This window comes from Microtus oregoni, unplaced genomic scaffold (genome assembly GCF_018167655.1).
Source record: "Microtus oregoni isolate MIOR12 unplaced genomic scaffold, Mior012 000083F_ref0000379, whole genome shotgun sequence".
Lineage (NCBI taxonomy): Eukaryota > Metazoa > Chordata > Mammalia > Rodentia > Cricetidae > Microtus > Microtus oregoni.
The window spans coordinates 240710-261801 of NW_024544543.1; the positions used below are offsets into that span (position 1 = coordinate 240710).

At 47.4% G+C, this 21092-nt stretch overlaps 1 protein-coding gene across 1 annotated transcript in view; it reads left to right on the forward strand.

The window, feature by feature from the left end:
- LOC121441899 (FH1/FH2 domain-containing protein 3-like) overlaps positions 1-21092 on the forward strand; it is a gene marked incomplete at its 5' end in the record, with an annotated part of 239631 nt that overhangs the window by 171814 nt on the left and 46725 nt on the right. The window contains 2 exons of the mRNA XM_041643264.1: positions 1784-1995; positions 19689-19967. Coding sequence (XP_041499198.1) covers positions 1784-1995; positions 19689-19967 — 491 coding nt within the window. The remainder of the gene's footprint in view (positions 1-1783; positions 1996-19688; positions 19968-21092) is intronic.

Below are 21092 nucleotides of genomic sequence, written 5' to 3' on the forward strand. Positions count from 1 at the left end.
GCCTCCTGACTGCAGGTGGGCCTCTGCAGGTCAGGGCTCCTCAGCAGCTTTCTCTGGGCACACTTTGCGGGCTTCTCATCAGTGGACACAGGAAGGCACCGACAGAAAGAACCAAGGAGGCTGCGCTCCCTGCCCTCCCAAATCACATTATCTGCTTGTTGAAAACAGGCACACACATGGGAAGAGCTGACTAACAATGCCAGGCAGTAAATGTAACATGCCATCCACGCGGAATGGGCTACATATCCGACATGAGTTCAGAGGCAAGACTTAGATTGCTTGCAGCTGTGCTGGTCCCAGCTGGCTCTGCAGAGGAAGCAGTACACACTGGCATAGCCTGAGGGCAGACTGCCTCTGTGGGGGAGCAGAGGGGTGAAGGTGACAGAGGAGGCCACACGCTCCTGAAGGGTGAGACTAGAAGTACATGCTCCTGTGTGTGCACACATGTGCTTGTGGGCAGGTCAGAGGTCAACCTCAAATGTTCCTTGGGTGTTGTCTGTGTTGCTTTTGAAGACAGTGCCTCTGAGTGGCCTGAGCTGCCCCCCGTATGCTGGGTTGATTGGTCAGTAAGCCTCAGAGATCTGCTGGTCTCTCATTTCCCAGAATGAAAATTATAAGAACAGGGCACCACATCTGGCTTTTATATGTGAATCCCAGGATCAAACTCAGGTCTTTATACGTGCAAGGTACACATTTGACCAACTGAGCTTCACACACACACACACACACACACACGCACGCACGCACGCACACACACGCACACACCCTGCCCCCGAGTTGCAGTCCTGCTTCTTAATTAAATTACTTTAGAGACTTTAACTATGCTCTCTGCCTTCGTCATGCTGGTGAGCGTGGAGTGTCAAGTCCAGGGTCCCTGGTGACCGCTGGAGGTGGCGTTTGTGAGGTGCCCTAAGGCACAGGCATGGAGCAACGCTGCCCACTGGGGAAGATGGAGACCTGCCCCAGCCTAACTCACGCATGATTTCTGTGTGGACATCTGGAGAAGCACACATTGCAAAGTTATTTTGGTCTGATCTATAAAGTGCACTGTGAGGAAGATGATTGGTAGCTGTTCTTAATAAACAGTTAGTGGGTTCTGCCTGTCTGCAATGCAAAACAGATGTATCTTTGTTCTTTTAAACTGACTTTGATGCATAAACTGTATGTGACGTCAGGTCCAAGCTATTGGATGTCTGAGTCCTGCTCAGAAATATTTTAGAATATAAAAAAAGTTTCCATGGGCTAATGCTGAGAGAACAAAGTGAATTCCACTTGCGTTGCTGTGAGCATTGAAGCAGGTTCAGGAATTCCAAGAGGCGTCTATCCAAGCAGCCCCATTTTGGTATTTGGGGGCACTGTTTCTCTCTACCACACCAAGAAACCCTCCCACTTCACAGCTGTGAACTCCACGGGGGTTCAGTTCTCAGCTGTCACTGCCAGAGCCTTTGGCGGCTCATTATTTGCTAGTTTATTGTTGTTGTTATTATTTGAGTCAGTGTGTCCTGAAAGGGGAATGGAGACTCTGCAGCAGTGAACCAGGATCCGGTTTTGTGTGATGTGGCCACTTGTCCTCCCTTCCTTGCTTATGAGTGATGCAGGCTTTTTAGTCGCTAGCATCTTGGCTTTGCTGTGCGCTTTTGGCAGACGGACCCTCCAGTCAGCCCTGCCCTCTGTTCAATGCATCAGGAAACCAGCTCACTCTGCAGGTGTTTCGTCCATAAACAAGCGTCAGCCACGGGCTCCTCTTTCTTTTTACGGAAACCCTTTGGAATTTAACTTTCAGATACAAATACTTGGAGCAGTTGGCAGCCGAGACGCAGGAGAAGGAGCTGAGAAGCCGGAGCGTGAGCCGGGGCAGAGCTGACCTCTCCTTGGACCTGGGCTTGCCAGCAGCCCCTGCCTCTTCCTCCCCATCAAGCCAGAGTCCTTCATCTTCTGACTCACAAGAGGCTCTCACGGTGCCCACCTCCCCACCCACTCTTCAGTACCCCCAAGGTGAGTGTTGGGAGAGCGGTGGGAAACGTGACCATCACCATCAAACAGGCTCCCTCAGGAGTCCAGCATGCAAGCTAACATGAAGATAACAGGACAGGTGAGCTTCAGGGTGGCTGCAGCCTGTGCTGCTACTGACAGCACTAGACGTTACCAGAGCAGCTTAGACGACAGCAAACTCATTGATAGAAGTCACCCACCTGTGGTCATTAAAAGATAAAAATATACAAAATTAGACTGATATTGACCATCCTAAATACCAGGCATTTAGTACTTCTTGATTCAGATGTACGTAGCTTTCCACTGCAAGGTGACAACTTTGGAATCCTCCTATCCTAAGAATCGTCTTTTGAAATTGATGAGGATAAAATAAATGAAAGCAAACAAAAAATCAGAACATAGTGATAATAGATGATAAATACTACAAAAGAAAAATAATGAAATTTGCTGATATGTATCGTGTGTGTGTGCGTGTGTGTGTGTATGTGTCCACAAGCTTGTGTGTAGACAGGCAGGTTTTCCCTGGAGAAATTTTGTTAGTGATATCATTCACTGCAGCCTTGAACCACAGCTGCCTTCCTGCCTGCTCTGTGCATTACACTGGGGGACTTTCTCTTTCATGTTAATACAAAGCACAGCTGCCGATGCAGGCGCTTGCACAATGTATTCACAGCACTGCGCCAGCTCTTTGGGCTTCACCGAGTGCTGTGGCTCAGCCTGATGTAGACATAGCCAACTGAAGGCAGCTGAGACACAGAGCTTTCGACTCTGGGAGGGTTGGCTATCACTCGCAGCAGCTTCCTCCAGGACTCCATGACCTCAACAGTACTGGGTGCTACGGAAAGATTGTCTATCCAACTTTCTGCCGGCTCGCCTAGCCTCGGGGTCCATTGGGCAGGAACAGGCTACCGTCCTCCAGACTTTGCAGTATGTCTAGTTACTCCTGGTTCCTGACCCCATGGAGGATCGTCCCAGGCAGATGGCTCAGTCACAGATGAGTAATTTCAGTCTGAAAATGCAAGCCTGAGTCGGAGAAGGCAGCCGTTCTGTGGCAACTGTAAGCTTTCCAAACACCGCCTTCAGGTTATTGTCTTCTCTGTGCTTGGCATTTCCACAGGCAGTATAAAAATTTGCCTCTAGCAGAGTTGTGGTTCAGTGCTTAATCTGGGGATTTTACACTCTAACATGTTCCTCCAGCTGTGGAGAACAACGTTGGTCTAAATGTGAAATAGTGGACAGTCCTAAAGAGAGGGGATTGGCGGTACCTATAAAATCTCGTTTGTCCTCAGAGTTTTTAACCATTCAGTGTTTGCTGCAGAAGACAGTTCCTCAAGGATTAGGTCTAATTAGAGTCCTGCCTGAGGCCATCCCATCTAAGGAGAAAAGAAAACTGTATTTTAAGCTCCCAGAAGAGCACAGAAAATAAAATAAACACGCACATATATTAGACTTATACACATATATATTTGCTATATTAGTCATACATATTAATCAACATGACCTTTTCCCAGTAAGCTTTCAGAGAGATAAATAGCGAATGTCATTGCTGTCTCCAGGGAAAGGATTAGGAGAGACGGAGAGGATGTTTGACTGAAAATCACACTGGTGCGGTTTCAATGTGAAACACGATACAAGGCTGGGATTTACACACCTGGACATCAATAAAACAACCTCTGTGGTATCGTTTGAATTCCCTTAGGGAGACCAGTGGGTCTTTCAAGACACAGGTGGCCGGCTCTCCTGCGTTAACTGTAGTCTGAATAAGCAGGACCACCACCTATTCCAACTTCCTTGTCCTCATGTGTAGTTGAGTTTTGCATTGGAGATGAGGGTCTGGGGAGACGACTCTGTCAGGAAAGTGTTTGCTGTGCAAATACAAGGGACCTGAGTTGGGATCAGATAAGTCAGATGTAGTGGTCACACCCATATTTCCAGCGTGGGGGCAGGGAGTGGGGAGAGACAGAGGAGTCCTTGGAGCCTGCTAGTCAGGGAGCCCAGCCAAACGGTAAGCCCCATGTTTAGTGGGAGATCCTGCTTCAGAAATTAAGATGGAAAAGTGATCAAAGCAGAAACACAGCACCCCCCTACACACACCTATTTACACACAAACACCCAAACACTACACATGATTACACACCATAAATCAAGAATGATAGATCTAAAATGAATTCCCTAAGAGGAAGATCAAGAACTGCTGGGAGTTCCTGCTGATTTGGGGCATTTTTTTTTGACAGAACTACAAAACTGAGGTGACAGGATTTAGCCCTTCTGCTTTGTTATTGCTTTGTTGTTGTTCTTTAAAACACTCCCACAGCCTCTGACCACTGGCCTCTTCTATCAGGTCTCATTTTCAAATTTCCCAAGTAACTTTTTGCTTACCCCTAATGTTTACAATAGTCCAACATCTGGAAGAAGAATAACACATATAACCACACATCCAGATGTTTGTCCTGCACCAAACACCTGGCACTGTTGTGTGCCCCATGTGCCAAGAGTTGGCGTGCTTCTTCATTCTTGGTCATTTCTGGAGCATATGACTACAGTGCATTTCGTGGTTCTCTCGTACCCTGTCCCTTCCTTCCCAGGCTCCTGTTGAATATTTGGTCATGTGTTTGGGTAGCATGGCATCATCTGCAGTGTCCTGAGGATAACTGCAAGGGAAGATTCATGGGACTGTTATGGGCTATGCCAGGGCTGGGAGAAGAGTCCATGGGTAGGGCTGCATCCCAGCATTTGAGGAGTCACAGTGGCACATGCCGTGTGTTGTGGTTGTAGTTTATGCCTGCCATCCCTTTGCCTACCCTCTCCCCAGTGTTTGCACAAAGCCAGCATTGCAGAGTCATATTGATAAGAAAAGGAAAAGCTAATATTTGTTCCTAACCTATGTATGCCTCAAGACAGTCGGTCATTTTGTGGCTGCTTTTTACTATGTTTGGTTTTAGCATTTTGAAACAGGGTCTCGTGTGTTGGCGGTAGGCTTCAAGCCTCTCTATGTAGCAGATCATGGCTTTGAATTACTGATCTTCCCGAGTTCACCTCAAGAATCTGTGGCATTAATGGCCACATCCAGCTTACAATTATTTACTCAAACACTGGAGGACTTTTAAAATCATAAGAACTAGGCTCTGTGGCACAGATCTATAATTCTAAGCACAAGTAAAGGTAGAGGCAGGAATATTAAGAGTTCAAAACTAGTCTTGGCAATATACCATGATCAAGGGCTACATAAGGCAGGCCCTGTCTCAAAAACACAAAGCAAGAAAGATATGAAAACATTGGAATTCCTTTTCATTCTCCTCACAAAATCCACTTGAGAAGGGAGGACCCAAAGGCATCCCATGTTGGCATCATGTACCATCTAGCGAGCCCTCCAAATCCGTCTCAGCTAAGTATGCTGTAACTTTTGTATAAGCGATGCCACTGGCCCCCACCATCAAGACAGTGTGTGCTGGAATTGTTTTCCCATCTGGTCCCTTTGCAGCTCTCAGCAGATGTGTGTCCCTAACTGCCTAGTCTTGGTTGTCATGGTCTGGGTATTTTTCCTTTTGTGTCAAGCTAGCAGACCAAGTGAGGTGCTGACATCTGCATGCGCTCTTCTTCCACTGTGCTCGCTGTAAGTTGTGCAAGCAGCGCCAGCGGTCAGTGAACATGGCAAAGCATCTCTCGCCAGCCATTGCTTTGGTAGGCTGGCATTGTACTGAGACCCGAGGGCTTGCACCAGAGTATATGATAAGTTTATTTCTTGTTGTGCCAAAACCCACAGATGACTCTGGCATCAAGGCTATTCTCACTGATCAAAGTGGAGGGTTCCAGTTAAGATAACATTCTTTGATATGATTTGTTTTTAATTTTTCGAAGAATTAAAAGGAATAATTCCTTTTTTGAGTAAGAAGAAGTCAGTATAGTCAATTGTGGTGCTTAAACTCAGTTGTCAACTTGATGGCATCTAGAATCTTCCGTGGGACAAGCCTCTCTGCATAGCTGTGAGGGGTCTGAATTAGACCAATTTTAGTTACTATGGGAAGATCCAGTCTCTGTGGGCGGCACTCTTCCACAGCCCGTGGTCCAGAACGCAACAAAAGAGAAACAGAAACTGGGCCCACCTGCTCATTTCCCTCTGTGATCTGACTGTGGATGCAATGTGTGGGCAGCTGCCTCAGGCCCCGCCCCGTGACTTCGCTAACACAGTGGACTGCACTCTCGAACTGTGGGCCAAAATAAGATGCTGTGTCAGACATTTTGTCAGAGCAATGAGACAAGTAACTGTCACACAAAGTATGATCACCAAATGAGTCGTTGCCAGGGGATTCATCTCATGGAAACAAAGTAAAACCATCGGCCCGAAAGGCAGCTATTGTCTTGCTGGTCCCGGCGATGTGTTCCGGCTAGACATATCCCCTTTAATATGTCTCTGGGGAATGGGAACTACGCTCCCACCATAATCCTTTCCTCAAACACACAGGACCTTCCTGAGGCCAGATGGAGAGGAGTTACTTTTCTCAATGGAGGAAAGCTACTGTTGAGAGTTTAGAAATACAACTCTTTTCCATACGCCTTACTGGGGAACATACACAGGCCAGGTTGTCTGTGTTGTTCCCCGTATGCGCATACTGAGAAAGGACTTTAGAGGTGCATCCGAAAATTTGGGCCTAGTACATAAAATTTAAATCAAGAAAAATATATTCACTAGCAGAGTTTCTTTTGCTGTCTTTAATTGGACCTTAAGGTATTACCAAAGGACCCATTGATACTGGGGCTATGAGGCTAATCCAATCACATATGCACCTGGAAGCATTTGCAGGAACAATTGACGGTGGCTTACTGCTACGTCTCTCTCAGATCCAGGAATTTAAAGTAAGACGGTTCTCCAGCGTATACTTCCTGGCACCTGGAAATAAAGAATAGACATGCAGTTCTGTCATAGAATATCCAGGCTATTTAAATGAATGATCATTTCTCACAGAGGCCTCCACCGATCGTCTTGACAGTAGTCCTCATGGGTAGTGCTGACTGGGTGTCCTGGTCGGCTTTGTTGTGTGCTGTTAGAGTCTCCTTCAGGTTACAGGCACTGTCTTCGTTGACCTAATCCCTGTGGCATGAGGTAGAAACATCTGGTGCCCTGTTCCCACCTGGCCTAGCAGCTGTGAACACTGTCAGTCATCAGCCTCATACTTGCCGGTCTGTGAGCGTGAAACTTTTGGGTACCTTTAGTCCAGTGTTTTATTAATTGGCTAGAAACTCGATTCCTGTGGCTTTGGGCCTCGGAGCTATACTCCTCCTCATTCCTCACCCGCCTGAAGCCACTTGATGCCATTCAGTCCCTTTGACCAAATCCTTCAGGAGCACCACCCGAAGGCAGGCTGCTGTTTCCTCTCTTGTGCATCCTCAGTGAAAGTCATTGTGCCCACCAGCAGTTCACTGGAAAAGGCGAAACTGTTCTAAGTTGGAGAGATGGATAGTTGCCTGCAATGTTTTTCTTGTGCTGTGTTTTTCTTTTTAAGGTTTATTTATTTTTATTTTATGTGTTGTGAGTGTTTTGTATGAATGTGTGCATGTACACCATGTACATACTGTGGTCAGAAGAGGGTAGTGGATTATCTGGACTGGAGCTAAAGACAGTTGTGAAGCACCAAGTGGGTACTGACAGTTAAACCTGGGTCTTCTGCAAGTGCAGCCAATATTCTTAACTGCTAAACTATCTCTCCAGCCCCTTTTATGCCATATTTTGGCATACTAAAGTTTTAAGTCTTTTGAAGTAGATAAAGTATAAATCTCAAGTGAAGAGAAAACATTGAACAACTTTGAGAAATCTGGTGAAGCTGGCACTTTTTGTTCAACGTGATGATCTCAAGAAACTGGTGTTAAGAACTGGGAAAGCCTTGGAACTTTACCCTACACATAAGCTGAGAAGCTGGGCTGTAAGAACTTCAGAGATGCTGGTAGACAGCATAGAACTCCAGGGCCAGAGATAAGAACTGTATGCAACAGAGGTGGTCAGAGAGCCTTCACTTGTGCCATTTTCCTAGCCCTGGTTCCCATGGTGATCCGAATATGGGCTAGTGTTGCCTAGACATGTACTGTGAGAAACCTGAATAGAGGAGCTCTGAGTTTAGGGGGTGTAGGTATGCTTTTCCTTCATCCCAGAGACACAGAATGGTGGACAGTGAAATGATTACTCTCACTCACGGTCATGTTCCTATTTCTTTTCTCTCCTATTTCTGCCTTTATGCATATCTTTAGAGATCTATTCCAGAAGAAGGGCTCTCAGTGCCTCCTCAAGGCTACAGGCACATGGGAATTCCATAGGCAGTTGTTACCCAACATTAAAGTAAAATGGTTTTTAAACAGACTTTACCATCAAGTTTATATTCTAATGTTATGTAAAAAAATCATGTTTTGAAGAGCAATGAATTTGCTTGTTCCTATTTAATAAAGAGGGTGTAAGGAACACAAGGTCCTACTTACATCGGGAGGCTAGGAGAGACATGAGTGCCTTTCATTGAAAGCAAGAACCTTAGACTGATGCTTTCAGTGTAGTCAGGAAGTTCTGTGAGCTGGGACAATGAGGATCTTTAGTCTTCTGCAACATGAGGGCCAGCTTGTTGGGGTTTATGTCCTGTCCAGTTCCCACAGCTGGTAAGCCCCAAAGAAAATCACACAGAGAGTCTACATTAGATATAAACTGATTGGCCCATTAGCTCAGGCTTTGTATTAGCTCTTATAACTTATATTAACCCATTATTCTTATCTATGATAGCCATATGACTCAGTACCTTTTTCAGCAGGGCAAGTCACAGTCCAATGACCAAAACCTTGGAAGCAACAATCAATGACAGTCTGAGTTCCTTGCTGGCATCTATCTCTCGCTCAGGACCCTAGTAACCACATGTTGTGTTCACAACTTCTATTTTCCTTGGGCGCCTCTCCCTGCTCGTATACACAGTGATCTAAAAGCTGCAGTGTAGCTGAGAAGCACATGCTGTCTTTACAGGCCCTAAAATCCTGATTCTGTAAGACTACCCCTGGACTCGGGGATCCTGCAAATACATTTTGTGTGTTTGAGACACATAGGCTTCCTTTATGACTTTCCTGGTTGGAGCTTCTCTGAGAAAGCTGCCTCAGTTTGATAGATCCACTGATTAGAAGGTTCTAGTAGCTTTTATGATGCAATCTCTTTGAAGCCCTTTACATCTTCAAGATAATATGCACAAGAAATGTGCTGCTTGCATTCTGGGTCCTCCCCTTGCCTTGCTGTTTCCTCATCATCTCATGTTTCTATGAGCTGTGTTGCTCCTTGGTGCTTCTCTTTGAGGGTTTACTCGGGCCAGAGAGGCTACTGGAAAGCTCCTCCATTTTGGAGTGTCTCCACTCTCAACAAAAGGCTGATCTGTGGATGAGTGAGAAGTAGGGCCTCTCCCATTCCACATGTTGGAACCAGAACAGCACCAGTGTGTGTGTGACTTTAGGAAAGACTTTCACACAGTTCAGAAGTCTTTGTAACCTAGTGTTTATGGTTCCATCACCTGATTCAGAAATCCAAAATCAGAACTCTGTCAGAAAACAGTGTACGAACCTGGGATAGCATCCCACTTTCTGTTTATCATATGAAATAGAATATTTACAGTATTTTATCAGGTGCACAATAACTGAACCAGAAACTGGATGTTTTATTTTGTGATACTACAGTGTTGAATTCAAGTCAGAAGTGTCACCTAGAAGGAAGAGAGGAACAGAAATTGTGTGTGTATGTGTGTATACATATATATTTCAATATAAGATAGGTTACATAGTGTATAAAAACATTTATTGTGTATACATGTGTGTGTGCTTATGCATGCATGTGGAGGTCAGATGTCAACATGAGTCATCATTCTGCAGTTTGCCATCCTCTCATTTGCTAAGCTAGGATTCCCTTGGCCTAATGCTTAAAGATTAGGCTAGACTTGCAGGCCAGAGATCCCCAGAGATCTGCCTGTCTCTGTCTTCCTAGTGCTAGGTTACAAGCGTGTACTGACAAGCCCAGCTTCTCTGTAAGTTCTGTGTACTGAATTCAGATCTTCATGATTGACTAAATGACAGGTACTTTAGAGACTAAACTATCTCTGCAGCTGTGTGAATGTGTGTGTGCATATGCATGCATGCGTGTGTGTGTGTGAGACAGAGAGAGAGAGACAGAGAGAGAGAGACACACACACACACAGAGAGAGAAAGAGAGAGAGAGAGAGAGAGAGAGAGCAAGAATGTGCTGTTGTTTATTTTGAACCTAGACCTCGCACAAGGCAGGCAGGTACTCTACCACCCCACTGCATGTCCAGCCTAGAAACCACCCTCCCTATAGCACTTGTGATCTTGCCTAACTTCGAGCCCAAGCGCACAGAGCAGTTGAATACACCAGGCATCAAGGTCCTAGATCTGTCTGCTTTGATGACCTTCATTGTCATTTCTTGACCTTGTCCTTATTCCCATGCGCTCTTTGGATTAAGATTAATATGTAAAATTGGATGTGATTTGAGAGTGTCAGAATTTGGATTTGGTGATGGCGCAGCCTATGAGTACAAGCCTGGAACTTCATATTGAGTTCCACGTTGCTAAATGAGAAAAGTCTTGGTGGTTTTGGGACTGTGGAGTTCAGTTATGGGTCTATAAAGTGGCGCTTTCTAAAGGTACCTTAGTGTATCTTAGATATAAACTTCTATGAACATCTAGATCTAAATTTTGAAGCAAGGCTGAGACCTTAGTTTCGAAGACCTATAAATTAACAGTAAAATTACTTTTTTGCTGGTGAAAACATGTTACATTGAAAATATTTATGTGTTTCTGTGTGTACTTACATTAGTTGATATGCACGGCATGCATGCAGTGTCCACAGGAGTCAGAAAAGGACATGGGTCCCCTGGAACTAGAGTTACAGAAGTTTGTGAACTACCATGTGGGTGCTGGGAACAAAACCCTGGTCCTAAGAGAGCGCTCAGTGCTCTTAACTGCTGAGCTGCTCTATCCCTGGCAACACAACATGCTACTTTTGTGAAACTTGCATAAGTCAGTTTGTACTCTGCTAATGAAAGTACTCCTGTGAGCAGAGATTCTGTTTGGGGGTGATTTTACACTTGGGGGAACATTTGACAGTGTCTGGGGACATCTTTGTTTGTCACAGTAATGCGAAGGTTGTGGGTGTAATGTTAAGGGTTCCTAGTGAGCAGAAACCAGAGGGCTACAAATCCTATAACACACAGGACTGCTTTCCATGACAAGGACTTGTTTGGCCCTAAATGCCCACAGTATTAGGGATGAGAACGCCTGCTTTAGATAAATCTTAGCGACCAGCGCAGCAAGCGTTGGCCCAACAACAAAGCAAAGTCTGAAGAATTTTCAGAGCTGTGAGTCTTTCCTCCTGGGACCATTCTCAGATTTATGCATTAAACCTCGAGTCTCAAGTCGATGGTGTTGGTTATTAGCTCTAAACTGGGGAGGTCCCTGGAACGTGCACTGTTTGAGCAGCTATTATAGAACAGCCTGGCCCAGCCTGTGGTTTCATAAGACTTGCCTGAAAGCCAAGCTCTGGCAGAGCCATTGGGACACTACCACAGACTAAAACTGATTAAAGCCACCCAGAGACTGATTGAATCTAGATGTTGTAAGTGAACATTGGGCTCCACTCTTGGGGACATTGAAGAAAACAGCCATTATTAGCACGACTATGTTTCTGGGTGTTTTCAGGACTATTGCATATTCCTCCTTTGTGGCTCAATCACCTTCTACACTGCAGAACCTGTTATTAACAGGACATTCAGGCAGGTCTATCTAGAGTCCCAGCAGTATCCATGTACTCTGCTTGACCGTGAGAGTCTGTGGGAAGACAGGTGCTCTAGACTCGAGATGTTTAGTGAAAGGCTGCTTGCAGAGGTGTAGGGAAGTCAAGGGGCCATCAGAGGTGCTCAAGCACCCCAAGGAAGCAGCTAAGGAAAGGAGGAAATGGTCTCACTGCTAGGCTTGAAGGTCTGTGGTGAGTGATCAGCATTCAGAGAGAGTCGTAAGCAAGGGAAGAAGCCATAGGACTGAACAGCTCCTGGTCCATGGTGCTCTGGTGTAGACATACCAGTCTCTCCTGTCTTGCTGGCTGCAGAAGGTACGGGGGACAGTCTGGCAATGGTGAATGTCCTGTTTTCATCCGTGCTATGGCAAGTAGATTGCCCCCTCTGAAGCTGCTTCCTCACTTCTTACATGGAGACAAGGGTCTCTACAGTGTAGACGAGGAAACTAAAAAGGGTAACATTTTAATATGCTTCCTAACACAACCTGCGGTTGGAAAAGATACTTAATACATGATAACTTCTGTCTTCACTCAAGGCCAAGTAGGGCCCAACGTCCAGCAGAGGTTTTGGAGAGCTGCTGAGGAGGTGGTATTGGCCTTTGGGAGGACTCTCTGCTCGGCTGCCTTTGGAATGCAGGAGGAGCTAGTGACCATGCTCAGGTCTTTCCTGCTATTTTCCGATGTCCAGTTCTCTGATGTACATGACAGCGTAGCCTTTTGTATCCACAGAATAAGGAGCCAGTTACCCCCTTGCTTCTCTGGCTTCTCACATCTGTGGGTCCCCTCGTGGATTCCTAAACTCCCTTGCTCCTGTAATGTTTGATTCTCTGGTGTGAAGAGATCCTTGGAGGGTTGGTTCCAGGGCTCAGTGGATAGAGAAGCTTGCTGAACAAGCTGGACGATCTGAGTTTGATCCCCAGGACCCAGGTTTAAAGGTGGAAGGAGAGCACTGACTCCATGAAGTTCTCTGACTTCTACACACACGCAGGCACATGTTCCACAATTAATAAACTAAACTAAAAGGAGCACTCCTTCGAGTGCGGCCCATTGGCCTTGCGGGTCCAGGACCCCTCCTGTCCCGGTACTTCTTCTTCTTTGCATAAATGACACATGGACACATCCTTTCGCTGGGTTAAGGTTTCTTATCCCTCCTCTCTTATCCTTCTCCCCAACCTTGAAGTCTGATTTCCACCCTCAGAATCAGGTCAGCGTGCTTCTGGCCAAGCACATTTTTCGAGGCGTTCCTAAGTGCATCCTGGCAATGCTGAGCTGTGGCTGTCTGCTCCCCAGGCTGCAGTCCAGCGGCACACATTCAGCTGTGGGCCCCTTGAATGTCACCCTCCCCTCCCTGCAGTGCTCTCCTTCCACTCCTGCCCAGTGGCCCCTGCTGGAGAAAGTGCGGCTGCTAGCACTGCTTGCAGTTCCCTCCCGCTGCCAGCCCTTGAGACACAAGCGGAGCTGCACGTCTCCTTTCTAGCCAGGATGTGAAGACAGTGCATGGTATCCTGGCAGCCCCTACCCCAGGTACCTGCTTCATCATGGTGGTCCCATGGGCAGGGCTGGAATCCTGATGAACACACGCTAAAGAGGTACCATACCCCACCCTGCCCCTTCTGCCCAGCCACATTGGCATAATGTCCCACTGTGATGTTTTGGCCCTCTGTGTGGCATGTGCGTGTGTGCAGGTGTGTGTGTGCAGGTGTGTGTGTGCAGGGGTGTGTGTGCAGGGGTGTGTGTGCAGGGGTGTGTGTGTGTATCTGTGTGTGGCATGTGTGTGTGTATCTGTGTGTGCAGGTGTGTGTGTGCAGGGGTGTGTGTGTGTATCTGTGTGTGGCATGTGTGTGTATCTGTGTGTGCAGGTGTGTGTGTGTGCAGGGGTGTGTGTGTGTATCTGTGTGTGGCATGTGTGTGTGTATCTGTGTGTGCAGGGGTGTGTGTGCAGGGGTGTGTGTGTATCTGTGTGTGGCATGTGCATGTGTGCAGGTGTGTGTGTGCAGGTGTGTGTGTGCAGGTGTGTGTGTGTGTGTGTGTATCTGTGTGTGGCATGTGTATGTGTAGGTGTTAAGTTTCTTCCTCAGTTATTTCTACCTTACTTTTTGAGACAGACCCTCTCCTGGAACCTGGAGCTCACTGATTGAGCTAGACTGGTTAGGCAGATGGCTATAGAAATCTACCTGTCTCTGTCTTCCCACAGCTGGTTTACAGATGTGCAGTGCTATGCCTGCCTTTCTATGTGGGTGCTGAGGATATCAACTCAGATCCTCATGTTCATACAGCAAGCACTTTACTGTCTGAGCCAGCCACCAGAGGCACCCCCTTTTCAACAGGGTCTTTCTTATGTAGTCCAGGCTAGCCTCTGACTCACTACGTAATTCAGGATCACTTCTAATTTCTTACCTCCCTGTCCCCTCGCGGCCTCTACCTCTTGATTGCTAGGATTATAGGTATGCATCATGACATCAAGTTTTAATGTGGTACCAAGGATGGAACCCATGCCTTTGTGCATTCTAGGCAAATACTCTACCAACTGAAGTGCACATCCCTGGCCCCTTGCCTTGACCTTCTGAGGATTATCACAGAGCTTTCCCTGTGGAGAGATCAGGAAGACCTCAGCAAACATTTTATACAAAATACTCAGTAAGTGTGGCCCAGAGGGTGCTGACAGTGCCTGCTCCCTCAAACTCAGCATAGCCCTTCCTCTAGCTGATACCTGGGAGGAAACCATCCCATTGTCCAGGGCCCATCTCTCACCTGTCCCAGATAGTCCTAGGTTATAAGCAGTCTTCCCCCATGGAGGACTTCCATCTCTCACCTGTCCCAGGTAGTCCTGGGTTATGAGCATTCTTCCCCTGTGGAGAGCTTCAATTTTTCACCTGTCCCGGGTAATTCTGGGTTATGACCATTCTTCCCCTGTGGAGGTTCCTTGACTGGCATTTGCTTCTTTCTAGTCTTCATTTCCAGTCTCGTCATTTGCAGGGTTGCTACCTGACTCTAGTCCATTTTGATTGGAGCTTCACCCTTACGTCTAAGCCTAGCTGTTCCCACAGGAAGCATGCTCGACCTGACAGAGGCGTAGACGGGGAGCTTGTAGACAGCACAACACATGCTTGCTCTCTACCTAAAGCAGCCGTCACTGCCCCTCAGGCAGGCTCTCAGGTGCTTTTCTAAGCACATAAGGCCAGTAGTCCTAGCCCTAGATAGATGGCCAAGTCCTTCTGACTGAGCTGAGCCAGCTGAGCAGCTCCCACATAGCATGCGCTCCAGGCTTCTGTGTGCGCTCTTCTCCCTTCTCACCACAGTGTCTGCCTCTTTAACTCCTCCTCATCCTCCGAAACTGCTAAAATGTCTTTTTGGAACGGGGACTTATAGATCCCATCTGGACTTCATGAAAGTGCCTTGCTATCCTTTCCCAGGGCATCAACTTCCCGGGGCATGGTGCTCTTGATACTGAAACATGCATCATGATGGTAGAAGTTTTATATTGTGTAGTAGGAACTAAATGGCTGGCATCATGCCATTCCCATGGGGCAATAGGACTTTTGTGCCTTGCCGTGCAAAACTTTAGGATCTCTTCTCTCTCACCCTGTGCAGTTATCATTGGTGTCACAGTGCAGCTGATTGGGCATCACTGTCCATGTCACCACCGACACTACTGTTGAACTGGAGAAATGCTTGTTAACTACGTGAACTTGGGGTAGCCCGGAGGCAGAAACACTTGTTTTCATCCAAGGCATTGATGAAAACCTTTGTTTCCTGCAGACTACAGACTCCATGCCTCCTCTATGTCCTGAAGCCTCTGGGATAGAGGATACTTCTCCTATTTATCCACAAGACAAGAGGCCCTTCAGAGGAAGAGTAACCCCAAAACAATGGCTGTGTGTATGAAGAGAGGCATTGCTAAGAGACGCCCTGATTAAAGAGAGTGAAAAAGAGGACAGAGAATACGGTGGGATTTAGTGTTGTGTCTCGGGGTCATCGTAGGTACTTGACCAGGAGTGACAGGAACTTTGTGAGGGAATGCTGGTTTCTGCACCAGATAGGGCTTCTTAGATGAAAGAAGAGAAGATGTGGTCCTTAAAGAACGTTTGCCCTAGCTGTGGCTCGGTTTAAGATGGCTAGAGAAGGGGGTCTACCATGACCTGCTGCTCCCTCCTGGTCTGCCTGTCATCTTGCCCAGTGACCTCCTACACACACACACACACACACACACACACACACACACACACACACGAGCCTGACTTCCCAAACAAGGCTCTCTAGCCAGTGTCGTCACTGCGTGGTAAACTTTTGAAGGCAGGGGGGCGACAGGGTTGAACATCACTGGCGGCTCATTACATGCTCCTAGGAACAAACCTCCATTCTTGTTTGCTGACTTGAGTCTTAATTCGTTGCTTGTTTTGTTTCATGTGGACGAGTATGAGCAGTACTTAATTAGCTCGTAAATTAGTCAGGACAGCCCCACATGCCGCAGCTTTCTAGCCAGACCCTATGGACACTGAGGCGCGTGTTCTAGGCAGGAGGTGACTTGGAAGATGATGGCCTTCCTACAACTCATGAGAAGAAATCCCCCCAATGTTTGGAATCACAGATCAACGGCCCAGCCTCTGTGCAGTTAGGTTCTGGCATGCTGGGGTGGCATTATGTTGTTTCTTCCCAGGAGTGCGTGGCTCATCCAGACCTAGCACATCTGTTACCACATCTGTCCAGACAGCCCTTGGCCAACCCGGGCCTGAGTTGTTGTCTGAGTTCTGTGGGTTAAGCGGGATGAGACGGCACAGGTGGTCCATGCCAGCTACAGTCAGGCAGCAGCAGCCATGCGTATTCCCTCTCCTTTGCGGGGTCTCCAGGGGCTGAGGAGCTGTTCTAGTCCACCCTGCCAGGGGCAGAGTCACTGGAAGACACCCTTGTCCAGGTCCCCCTCATGCTTCACCATGAATGCCCAAGTGCAGGCCACATGCTAGGCTGTCGCAGACACATTTTCATTTGATGTGGGTATTCTGAAGTGCGTGTGCATGTCCACATATGCTTTCTGTCAGCCCCATCATGACACCACCATTGCTCATGCTCCCTTTTGGCCTGGCGTGTAAAGCTCACAGAGGTTTGTCTCTTTCTGCTAAAGACTGGATGTTGAATTAGCATCGAGATCCTTCCACCCCAAAACAGGCTTCTCGGGAGGCCATACTGAGTCTTTCCCAGGATATGTCCTAAGCTTTGCCTTTACGAGACAGTGCAAGGCATGCCTGTTCTCAGGTGTGTGAGCTCGAAGGGCTGTGCTTTTTGGCTTCCTTCTGCTATCGGCCCTAACATCTTTGCTTGGGAAGTTGGCTGTCTGGGACAGCCTCTGGGCTCTAAAGCAGGTTCCTGTGCTAAGTGAGAGACCCCAGGGATAAACATATGGCAGGTCATCCATCAAGCAGGGGGAAGAAACACACTATCCCACCCCAAATTCATGCCTGAAGGCCACTGTGGGGTCCACACAGGACCCTGGGGTCCACACAGGGTGTTTCTCTGGTGGCTAGGAAGTGTCCAGAGTGTAAGAAAAGGCCACAGTTCTTCCCTTGCCCTTCCTCTGCCCTTCTCATCCTTCCTGCCCCTACCCATCTCCTTGATCCATCCCAGCATAACACAGGTACCAGACGGGGATGGGGTGCTGTCCCCAGTGACTCCTGGCACAGTGACTTCCTGCTAAGAAGCTGATGATGGTTGGGTCTCTGCCCAGTGAAGGCCGTTTTTCCTCCTGCTAAGAAGCTGATGATGGTTGAGTCTCTGCCCAGTGAAGGCCGTTTTTCCTCCTGTGGTAAAGGTAGAGCTTGGCTCACCCACAGGCTGAGAGGCCAACCCTAAGTACCCTGTGGCTACCTCTCCCCCACCCTGAAGGCAGCAATATGTTCCAAAGAGGGGGTGGGAGAAGGGAGAGGGAGGGAGAGGTTTCTTTCAGTCTTGCCTGAAGGTCTTCATCAACTTGAGTGGTGTGGTGTATGTGTGTATGTCTCTGTGTGTCTGTGTGTCTGTTTGTCTGTGCATGTGTCCCTAGACACTGGCAGTTTTAGCACTATAGCCTCATGCAGGGGGTTGCTGTCAGGAGGGACCCGACCTCATCTGGCCTATCCATATGGTGTTTGCCTGGAGGTTTTTGTATTTTCAGTCATTTTGTTACTTGTCCAAAGCTCAGAGCTGTGTGAGGCAGACAGCCATTTCCCTGCACCCTGGAGCAGCATGTGGCTGGAAACGGGCATTTTACGTTGGCACTGGCACCACGTTTCTAGTCTCCACAGGTTTACGTGGCCTCTGCCCACGAGTGGCCCTTTTATTGCAGTTTTTGTTGTGTTTTCAGAGTCTCACTGTGTAGCCCGTGCTGGTGGGGAACTCACTGCGTAGCCCTGCTAGCCACAGATTCTCAGGGGTACCAGGATTACATAAGCCACCATACCCAGTGCTTTTCTTATAAGCAAGCTAATTTATTTTATTTTATGTGTATGAATATTTAGCCTGCATGTATGTTTGTGCACCGCATGCATGCCTCTTGGATCTCCTGAAACTGGGTTTTCAGATGGCGTGAGCCACCATGCGGGTGCTGGAATTTGAACCAGGTCCTCTACAAAAGCAACAAGTGCTCCTATTTATCAAGCTATCTTTCCAACCCAATACTTACTTCAAAAGTATTTTTATAAGCAAAGTTGGAGCTTATTAAGAAAGGGGAAATATTTTTAAGCATAGGGAGAAGAAAGAAAGATACCTATGAAAAGAACATTTGTGTAGACAAGAGTGCAGGCCTGGGCTTCTCAAGGGTGAGACACCAAATGAGTCCGTGAAGCAGTTTTTGCAATTGAGGGCTAACTTCACACCGTGGGTAAGCAGTGTGTAAGCAAAGGGGGATTGGCCTTGCTGGGCTAACCCTTAGATGTACTGGCATTTCACCTGTATTTTAATAAATAAAACTAACCTGAAGGTCCGGAAAGCAAAAGAGCCACTTACTGGCTCTTACCTACCTCAGGCTGAAACGGTGATCCTGTCTCCAAGAATCTCAGACTAAGACTGTGACTGAGAGTTATCTCCTCCCGTTTTATAATCCTCTTTAGTTCTGGGATTAAAGTCATGTATGGCAAACTAGTATGGCTACCGTGATTAAAGGTGTGTGTTATTATGGCTTGGTCTGTAAGGCTGGCCAGTGTGACTGACTTTTCTGAACCTCAGGCAAGTTTTATTTATTAAAATTCAAATGCAATGCCCCTACACCTAAATGTCAAAAAGCTTTGGGCTGCAGCTTGCTAGTCAGCTTGGTTTAGTGTGGGTTCTGCTGTTTCCCTCCCAAAGACCGTGCATTCCATTCTGTGTTTGATTGAAAATGGTACCTGCATATTGTCTTGTAGTTTCCCAATTCGGCTCAGCTGGGGTCGTGGGGTCAGCTGGGCCTTGATCTCCAGGAGACCTGGGAAGACATCTTCCAGGTTTGCTCAGTGTGACTTTGTAGACCAGGTCCCTGTTCATTTTTGGCTGCCAGCCAGGGTGTCCTGTCAGCTTACAGAAGCCACCTGTATTCCTACCACATGGCCCGTTTCATCTGGAATGCCGGTGGTACATGTGGGGTCCTCAGGTTTCTAAGCCTGCTGGTACTTTTGTGCTGCTGTTTGGGCATCTCCAATTTCAGAGGCTCCCCTCGCTGGGGCTGGCTTGCCTGACTCCTCCACATTTTAAGGTTCACTGAGTGGACTCGCACGCCACCTGCGCAGTCCTGGTCACAGAAGCAGACATTAGCTCAGTAACCGCAAGGAGTCTTGGGGCTACTCTTAGACCTTGCCCAGTGGAATCCAACCCAATTCTTGTGTGACTCCTGCGCCCCAAAGAAATCTTTTGTTGATATAATCTCTACTCTTGTCTTCATCAGTGAGCGATAAGGACCACGAGCCTGAACTGGAGGCAGAAGCTGGGCAGGGTGCTGATGAAGCCAGCCGGGACATAACCTCTGCCCACCAGGGTGCAGAGAGCCAAGAAGAGCCGGCGCTGGAGCTGGAGCCTGAAGAGAGAGCCTCGCTGAGTGAAAAAGAGAGGCAAAATGAGGAGGTGAACGAGAGGGACAACTGCTCGGCCTCCAGCATCTCGTCCTCCAGTAGCACCTTGGAGAGGGAAGAGAAGGAAGGCAAACTGTCTGAGGACAGGACGACAGGTAAATGAAACCCCTTCTCCACATGCCGGTGTCCTGCTGGACAATAACCTGGCCACAGGCTAGCCTCCAAGGTGACCGGTGGGAAAGGCTCACTCCCTTCTCACCTGCCGCCTGTCTCACAGTGACAGCGAGTCAGAGTTCTGGCTCTGCGACCTCCTCCCGTGCTGTGGGATCTCTCATTCCCACAGGTGCTGAAGGAGGTTCACACGTCAGAACTGTGCCGAGGACTGAGATGTGGAAAAGAAACCACTCGTTTCCTTTGATCTGTCTCAAGGCCGATGATACCAAATGTGGCCCTTTCCAGTTCCCAATTGGTCTGTTGTCATGTTGTCTGTTCCCTTAGAAGACTTGTTGGAGGGAAGTGTATAAAACTGCCACCAAAATAGATTCAGCAAAGAAATTGATGGAGTACTTGTCAAACAGCATGCTTAACAGTGCATGGAGGAGAATTTGACAAACTGGACCAGCACATACAGGCTTTAGGTGTAGTGTTACACATTGTACTTAGACCCGCTCTTTAATGTAACCTATGTGTTTTCCTTATATTACTCTGTCTTTTTGGTGTTACACTCTGAAATCCATTCCTTTCGCTTATGACTGAGATCTTTACAGTCAGGGACCAAGAAGAAAGCTAGATTGTGTATCTGGCCACGAAGGACCTCACTGGGTCTTTAGAACTTGGTTCAGAGGGTAATTCGTACTACCAGTGACAGCACTGGGTTTGGTTTTCTCATCCATGACTTGTGGTAAAGTATAGCATCCCTTACTAGTGAAGGCACGGACTATGCTCTGACTTTCTTTTAACCACACATCAGAGCCCACACTCAAATCCCAAGGTTCCCCTTGCCATTCCGTGCCATGAGCCAGGAATTGATACTATAGTCTCTGAAGCCCAGAAGATTTAGTGAATGAATGAGACTATTCTTTTTCCCAACAGATCCATCAATGACCTAGTCAAAATAGTTACTGCCTATGTTTTTCCCAGTTAGAACATGCTACTGAATTTGACTTTACAAATGATTTATCACTATGATGTAACAAGACTCGAAGACTATTAGTGTATATCTTAGAACGTATTGCACTAAAGAGCTTGTTTATTTGAATACATATATGCTGAGAAGTACT